Source organism: Zerene cesonia, chromosome 20 (assembly GCF_012273895.1).
Source record: "Zerene cesonia ecotype Mississippi chromosome 20, Zerene_cesonia_1.1, whole genome shotgun sequence".
NCBI classification, from domain to species: Eukaryota; Metazoa; Arthropoda; class Insecta; order Lepidoptera; family Pieridae; genus Zerene; species Zerene cesonia.
In genome coordinates this window covers 9,722,097-9,731,082 of record NC_052121.1, presented here as the reverse complement: position 1 = coordinate 9,731,082, position 8,986 = coordinate 9,722,097, and the positions used below count along the sequence as shown (strand labels likewise).

General features: G+C 34.2%; 1 protein-coding gene across 1 annotated transcript in view; it reads right to left on the bottom strand.

Annotated features, from left to right (window-relative positions):
- Positions 1–8,986, bottom strand: part of LOC119834885 — a 14,913-nt gene that overhangs the window by 3,909 nt on the left and 2,018 nt on the right. The window contains exons 2-10 of the mRNA XM_038359404.1: positions 8,474–8,573; positions 7,415–7,728; positions 6,302–6,396; positions 5,551–5,734; positions 5,040–5,160; positions 2,123–2,193; positions 1,424–1,558; positions 338–437; positions 213–246 (exon numbers count right to left, since the gene is read on the bottom strand). Coding sequence (XP_038215332.1) covers positions 213–246; positions 338–437; positions 1,424–1,558; positions 2,123–2,193; positions 5,040–5,160; positions 5,551–5,734; positions 6,302–6,396; positions 7,415–7,728; positions 8,474–8,573 — 1,154 coding nt within the window. The remainder of the gene's footprint in view (positions 1–212; positions 247–337; positions 438–1,423; positions 1,559–2,122; positions 2,194–5,039; positions 5,161–5,550; positions 5,735–6,301; positions 6,397–7,414; positions 7,729–8,473; positions 8,574–8,986) is intronic.

The following is an 8,986-nucleotide window of genomic DNA, read 5'->3' as shown; positions in this document are numbered from 1 at the left end:
CGCTGATTTTCAGTAGCCCCTTGTTGGAGTGCCAGTCAAAAGAAATAAACATACATGCATACATTATATAACTACGATGCCGTCTGTCAGGCTAAGTCACGAGGATATTTATATACTCGAGAATTTTTTAAGAGCAAACAAGCAATACAACCAAGCAGACATTGAATTCCTGAAAATTCGGAAAAACAATCATAATGCCTTTTCCTCGTAACCCTAAAAGGGAACACGACCATAATATAGTGTGCTCTGTGCACAAGCCAAATTATTTAATTGTTAGCTCATTAATATATGTACTTCGATTATATAATTATTAAATGTATATACCAAGAATACTTACTCCAGGAATGGAAATCTGAATGGTAACGGTGTTTCTTTGGCAGCTTCAAAGTCGAGATCATTTTTCACCAACCAGACCAGCTCCTGCGTCCATGTAGTGCCTGTTGGTACATATATATTATTTTTATGGGGAGGTCCTTCTATTTTTTAACATTATAATAATTGATAGAAATGGAACGTAGATCTAGACTCAAAATCCACCTGTTAACTTATTATCTAATAGTATCCTAGAACCCGGTGCATGTAAAGTCAAAAGATTTTCCTGGGTATCAATACGACTTGCGCTGCTTCTCGATGCTAGTTACGGATGTTAATATATATGTTTGTTTTATATGCGTTTAAATATGTTTATTTCATATTTAATAAAAACGTAAGAAAACTAAAATGCTTATGGATGTGTTCAAAATTACACTACTTGTCGTAAATCTTGTCGAATGACAAACCAATTCGCTTATAGATATCTGGCCTTCCCGAGCACAACAACACTATAATTACTACTGCCACAATATGTTTAGTACTGCCTCTAAGTTGAGTATTAACCTGGACGAGCACTGAGTAATTAACCGTATTGGAAGTAAACAATATAATGACGCAAGCACGTGTAAAACGGTATCTTACTACATTTGAAATGAACCTACCACCACACAAACCTATGCGTGTACTTAATTATGAGCGTATTAGCAAGGAAAAAAGAGCTATATGCAAGGTACAAGAGATGGTTGCCACCTTCCGCTGGTGCTTGGTGTTGAATATATAAAAACAGGCGGGTCATGGCTAGAAAGAGATAGTGCTTGAATATTTCGTTCTGATGACGATATATGACATTTGTTTCATAATTATAAATTATGTAGTATTTGCACTTTGTCAGTTTTTATACATCACGTTTTTTGTTGTATTAAATTAATTTTATAATTTCTCATTTTTTAATATAAAATACTGTATTGTGCAATATTATTTGCCTACGATAAATAAAGATTCGTGTCAACGTTTCTGTTGCAATCTTAAAACTTAGATTATAATGCGACCAAAATATAATTTATAGTCAAAAAATACATTCATATTTTAGTTTATTTAAGTAATCACAAACCTGATCTAGGAAATGTAACAACGTACACGTCATCTGGTTTCACCGGGATATTGTAAATGTCTTCAGCTTCCTCCTTATATTTATTGGGGAAGAAATATTTCTTGGGCCCAACTTGCACGAACCCCGTCAATTCTCCTGTGTAATTTATAAATATTTTTAGAACAAAACAAAATTATATTGCATTAAAAAACCTAGATGAATGTAGACATTGGCAAAAAATAATAAACGCCAAAATAAAACCTCTCTATGTACATAATTAAATACGCTGTTGGTGATCTAGATACATATTTGATTACAGTATAAAAAAAATCTTAACTCCATATTCCTATGTTCCTCTAAGGTTCTTTCTCTAAGGACTGGAGTTGAATATATATTATATATAAATAAATATAAAGAGACAAATAACTAAATTCCAACAATTAAATACTTCATAAAAATCAACATGTAATTTTACGCAGATATTGCTACATTTCATAACCTCAGTAAATTCACTAATGGTCTGTGAAAAAATGTAATTGAAGGTACGATTTAATAGCCATTATTAAGTTTCAAAATCCCAAAAGTATCTTATTTAATCTGCCAACATAAATAAACACAGCAATGAGCGATTTGTTACTTACTTATTTTTTTATTAATCACACTTTGTACTAAAACAATATGTTTATTTAACTGAAAATAATATTCAAAAGCCACATGTACCTGTATAATGCACCATAAGTTCCTTAGCAAGATTTTCTTCCACATCTTTAATTTCAAACGGGAACGGAATTCTCGACATTGTCATAACTTTCTAAGCTCTTATCATTTGCACCTCTTAATATATTATGCTTGTTATCAGTGGTATAAATTAAAAATTTAGGTAATCTCACAAATGAAGGGGCAATATCCTCAAATATATTATACAATATCAAATTGTTATCTTCGCAACGTAATCTTATAAACTTGATCTCCCTGCTATCGATATATTTTGCGTGTTTTCCTTTTGTGCAATCAAACTAAAACAATTGAGATACCCAAAAAATCGATACACCGTCACCACTATTGCGCATTGACTGCTTTTCGGCCCGATTGATTCTAACACGATCATATGAATCCCCATTTCGGCAAAGCTGAAAGACCCTTTGATCTTAGTGTACATTATTTTTATTGTAATTTGTTACCTACCTCTGGCAAAAAGGTAAAGTCTCAACATTCATAGTAGCCCGGTCATCAAATGAGTGTCCATAGAGAACAGACAACATATACGATCATAGTTCGCGGGAAAAACGCTCTCCTGATATATGATTAATAACTTTTTTTTATTGACAAAACCTATTTCATTTATACTATATAAGATAAAAAAGTTGTTTTCAATGAGAGTGTACACATTTATAAGACTTGCAATTTGTAATTATATGACGGGGACTTGATCGACTTGACTCAGAATTTACTTAAAAGTGGCGTCAGTTTAGTGAGTGGGTCTGTGTGAGAATTTATGTTGTGAATAAAAAGCAGAATTAATGTCCTATGATGGGCGCAATGCCCGAGACACCATCAAGGTATTGATTGTGACAGGGTTCAGAAATTGAAGTTTGCCAGTATGAAGACCACATGCAAAAAGTAAACCTTCAATTTGTTAAAAGCGTCAATGTTTACATTAATTATAGCCACTTTATTCCCAACATTGGAATACGTGGAAAAATGTTGTCCTGGATAAAGGACCTGGATATTTATTTATACGTATATATGTATTACTATTAAACTTATTGAAAGTAGTTTATATTTTGTTACTTTTTTATTATTGTTAATTTATTTATTATTAATTTTTTTTGTCTTTACTAATTTTCCAATAGACTGCCTGCCTACGTGCGTTGCATTGTACGTTGCTAAAAATATATTGTCCTTTACCCAACGGTTGTCTGGTAGAGATGGCTTTTAGCCATAAGGCCGCCCTTTGCATACCAGTTTTTGTTAAATTTTATTTCTTTTTTTTTTACATATTTTGTAAGTGTGTGCAATAAAGAATAAATAAATAAATAAATAAATAAAGGACCTTTTGTCGGACAGAACTTTCTGTGTACGAATCGGTAAAGCACTATCAACAGTTCCAACAGAACTCTTATCTTTATTCTATATTTAACTGATCTTAATAATACACTTGAAAGGTTCTTCATGCTATTTGCGGATAACACAAAACTTTTCGGTAATCCATCCATAAGTTCTCAGAGTATAGAACACGACTTAGATGCCATATTGAATTGGAGTAAACAGTGGTTTTTATCTCTAAACGCAACAAAACTCACTGTTCTTCATATTATAAGCAAAAATAACCCCCATAAGACATATTATCTTGGAAATGAATAACTTACGCCCGTAGATAGTCAAAAGAACCTGGGTGTAATAAGTAAAGATTTAAAGTGGGAAACTCACATTACTGGCGTGGTTAAAAGAGCAAACTCCATGATGTATCTTATTAGGAAAGCTTTTTAATGTTTTACATCGAGAACTACGAACGAAACGAGAAAGATATATTTACACCTTAAAGAGATTACTTAAGGCAGGTGAAAGTACCGGAAACGTCACTTCATAATCCCCCCTTATCGACTCGTCATTAGGGGGCGTTGAATTTTGAATTTATCTCGCAAATCCAGACTAGCAGATAACGTGCGCTGTAAATAATTGTGTAGCTCTAATGAACCACCAGTGAAGCCGACACAAAAAATGGCCTACAAATATATAAGTGATGAGATGAAGTAAAAAATATGTTTGACTGAACCTTCTACATGTACAGTACATGACAACAAAACAAAAGTTATTTACAAGTGTATTTTCTTTTCCCGTTTTGGATGTGTGATGTCATAACATGGCAACGACAAATCCCGTATCCTATCCCATCCTACTAATATTCATAACTATATACATTTTGCCCGCGACGTTACCCTTAATTCAATGTGACATGGGTCTCTGTGAATATACGAAAATACTGCCGAATGTGTTAACATATAACTTGATGATTTTTATGAAATATCATAGATGGCGCTGCTACAAAATTGTCTTTATACTCTGTACTAACATTCATTACACCATGCTTCTCTGCTCAAGTTAGTAAATGGTGTAGTTTTTATAGTGTTATCTAGATAATAACCTGGCTTACTCAAATCAACATTTATATACGTCGTTTGATTACACGCTGTCACAGAATGCATGAGAAAAATAAAGATTCCCAGCTCATTCTCATTTAATTTTTAGTTTCATAGCATTAATCTATTCCGTCTTCTAAAATTAATAAGTTAAATACAAGGTATATACAATATGGTTTACGGAGAAATATACACCAAAACAATTATAAAATCTTTATTTGAAATAAATTATAATAATAAATAGTAGTTATTTTTAATAAACACTTAAACCACATTTAAATTGTCCGAACTAGACCAAATTTAAATGGGAGGCATCAGCTTTCAAATAATAAAAGAAAAACAGTCATAATGGATAGCAGAACAGAATGGATAGCTTTCTTTCTTGAAGTCGTTTAAAGACTTCTTTCTTAGATTTACAGATTTCTCTCGAAGATTCTAGTTTCGTCCTTGCGGTGTGCGCACAAACATGTAGTCTACACTAATAGATTTTTTTCTACAAATCCGTCAGTTCCCACGCAGGATATCTCAGGTCAGTGTCGGCGAGGTTCTCTTTAAGCCATCTGTCAGCTTGTTCCACCATCTCATCGTCGAAGTGGTCTGTCCAACCGCCCACTTTACCTAAAAATGATAATTATGATAGAATATTACTCATTCGTAGCCAACATAATATTAGTTTCTGAGCGTAATTATTAACTGTCAATTATTTCATTACAACATTTTTATCATTATCAGTTCAGTAGATCCAGAGATGACCACCCACAACGTCAAAAACTCCGGCTCCCCCACTCACCATAGAGTAGGGGGCCGGAGGCCTATATCGTTTTCCCCATCCTTTCTTTACCCTTAAAGCAGATTTAAAGCAACGTATTTCGTTAGTGGTCTAAGTCTCTGCGAATGTTCATGAGCGGTGTTGATCGCTTACCATCAGGCGAACCACAAGTTGTCTGTTATATAACATAAAAGAAAACAAAAGGAAAATTAGTTATTTCGATCTGTATGAGGTCTCACCTTTCCTTATGAATGGAGCCTGCTGATCGAAGACGATGCTGGGATGTCCCAAATCTACGTTATTGACGGACGTGTTATCCTTAAAGTTACTGAAATTGAGATGGTCTGCCAATTTCATCACTTGCTCTTGTGTCATTTCTTTACCTAAAAAGTCGGCTACTCGACGGATGACAGCGGGCAAGTCCTGAAATTTAAGTAATAAATACACTGTCTAACGCGATAGTAACAATAAGTAGTATTAAGTTGTATTGATCCCGAAATCCCACGAAAATCTCTACACTGTCTATTTTTTGCTTGGACTACCCGGGCGAAGCCGCAGGCGAAAAGCTACTTATTAGTAATATAGTTAATTGTAGTGATTATTTTTACCACAAACGTAATTCTCTATATGTCTGTTGTAATTTTATGAAATAAAGAAAATTTGTAAATAGATTTCAATTAAACATTTCTGTTTGCATATGCAATAGAACAATATTGATTAATCTAATGTTATGTCACATCATTCAAAGTCAAATATAAATAATCAAAACGCAAGTCACGACTCCTTATGACCCTGAATAGTTTCGCAATAAACGGATTTTCTACATATACTATAAAAAATAGATCCTGTCACGTGTGTCCTCAGTCCTGACAATTAGTGTCAAGAGCAAAATAGATTTATTTCTGTACTTCTAGCTAATCTATAAAGAAATTAATCGCACGAAAAATGTTTCTTGCTTTCCGTTGCTATTTATTTAAAACTTTAAATTACCTTAGATAATTCTTCATAAAATAAAAACAAAAGATTCGGATGATGTCTCATATTCCATGCTTCCTTTACGTGTTCAAAAACTGGTAAATAGTGATCTGCAAAGACAAATAATGTATGAAACAACACCAAATGTAATTCCAGTGTTAGGTACAAACAAAAAAGCTAGTTATAAATATTTAAGACTAGCTCTAAACGCGCGGTGTTAGTCGCGTGGTACTCGGTTAAATAGTAGGCCTGTGTGTTAATCCAGACAGTTACGATAAGCTTTTTTCACGTGAAAGAATAACAAATTATATACATACATCTAACCATCCATAATTACAAACTTTTGCTTTATAATAGTAGTAGGATGTATACTATATACAGATTTTATTTTTATCTAGTAGGTTGGAATTTTGGTAAATTTTAAATTACAAATCATTTGTAACCTTTAAAAGAAATGAAAGTAATACTTAATAATAAATTTTTCGACTACATCTTCTTCTTGTCTATGACCTTCCCGATCGCACAGAGGCGGATTCTGCCAATTTCCAATGATATTTAATGTATGAGTAGATTAAGATTGCTATATTGTTTCAATAAATCCGACAACTATTTCCACTTTTAAAGCGATTTCTACCGAACAGGAATCGCTTTAAAGTGGAAATAGTTCGAAATATATCGAATTTACGAAATAATAAGATCTTATAAAACAGGTGAATTGTGATTATCGTAATATCTAATGAATAATATGTTAAATATTATTGAATACTTATATTAAATATCATTTAACATATTATATTTATATTACAACATAGCGGTGGGGAAACTAATCCTAAAAAAATGTGAGTTATTTCATTTGTTTATTAAATTTCACAAAACATCATAGACCTCGAATCAAGTACACAACATTATCTAATCAATTATCTTTTGCCCCCGGCCCCGCACGCGCTTAATTCCGAGTAGTTTAATAGATGTTATTGCATATAAAACTTACTCTTGAATCTCTATTTAAAAAAATCCATCAAAATCCGTTGTGGAGCCATAAAGATATAATTATAGAGATAGACGCGGTAAGCGACTTTACTTTTAAATTTGTAGTGATACATATTAATTTTTTATATTTGTACTTACGCAAACCCCTAATGAAGTAGTTCCAATACGCTTTAAAGTCCTTCGGCACGCCCCCGAACGTCTTCCTCAAATAGTAGAAGGACACCGCCGCATCCCTCGGGTCCCGCGCCACGTACACCACCTTAGCCGTATCCAGCAGCCCTGGTGGGAGCAACGACAGAGGCAGGTGGCTCTTGATGAACCTTGGCGATTTCAAATTGGCCGCCTTCACTGCGCCTGGTTTCACCGTATCCGCCAAGTGGAATTTTCTTGGGTTTGCTATGCTATCTTCTACAATCGGCTTTAGAAACACGGGGTGTATCATGATTGAAATCCTGGGAAGGTAATGTGATATTAATGGTATGCAACAGTAAGGTGAAGGGTCAATGTAATGAATGTAAATCAAGCATAGTTAGATGTATAAATATGAATCTATGGTGTGTAATTATAGGATGGGAACTTGGCAAAATATTGTGGCTTTGGGGCTAGAAGGAGCTATGGTCTCAGCTATGGAGCTATGGTGAAAAAATAAGATAATTACGATGCTGTATGTCAAAGTCTAGCGATTATTTATATACTCAAGAGTACCAGGCGTACGTTGAATTCCTTTACATTCCTAAAATGTTCATAATGCCTCTTCCTCATAACCCCAAAGGGGAACACGGTCATAATATAATGTGCTCTGTGCACAGGCCAGATTTTTTAATTGTTAGCTAATTAATATATGTACTTCGATTATATAATTCTTTATCAGCCCATATATGTTCCCACTGCTGGGACTCAGGCCTCCTATGAGGGTTCAGGCCATAATCCACCACGCTGGCCAAGTGCGGGTTGGCAGATGTCACATGCCGTCGAACTTTTAATTCTTGGACATGCCGGTTTCCTCACGATGTTTTCCTTCACCGTTGAAGCAGTGGTGATGTTATCTACATGCGCAGATAAATTGAAAAATCAATTTATTTCCTGCGCGCTCGCCCGGTCTCGAACCCCGACTTATCGATTTTGAAGTCCGAGGTCCTTACCACTGAGCCACCGCTGCTTATATAATTATTAAATATATATACCAAGAATACTTACTCCAGGTATGGAAATCTGAATGGTAACGGTGTTTCTTTGGCAGATTCAAAATCGAGATCATTTTTCACCAACCAGACCAGCTCCTGCGCCCATGTTGTGCCTGTTGGTACAAATTGGTCTTTTTTAAATATCGGTCTTTCTATTTTTTAACATTATATTAATTGATGGAAATGTACTGTAGTTTATTTTATGTATTGGAAGGTAGTTAGTTTTCCATGGTTAACAAGATGATTTGTGCCCTGTACGATGCCCGTTACGGAAGGTCAACAATTTTGCGTCCGCTGTCTCATTACATTTGTTAAACATGCTTATATCATACCTATCGTAAAACTTAAACGCTTATGAATTTGTTCTTCGTGTAAATTCCACTACTTGTCGTAAAGACAACGATCGCAAATTATATGATATTTAAAGTACGCCGATGAAACTTAACTGTATAAAAAAAAAATGGTTGCCTGTAAAGTCGGTTTTACGGGCGAAGATTTTACGTGACAACGTCTTTTTCTCGGTAGA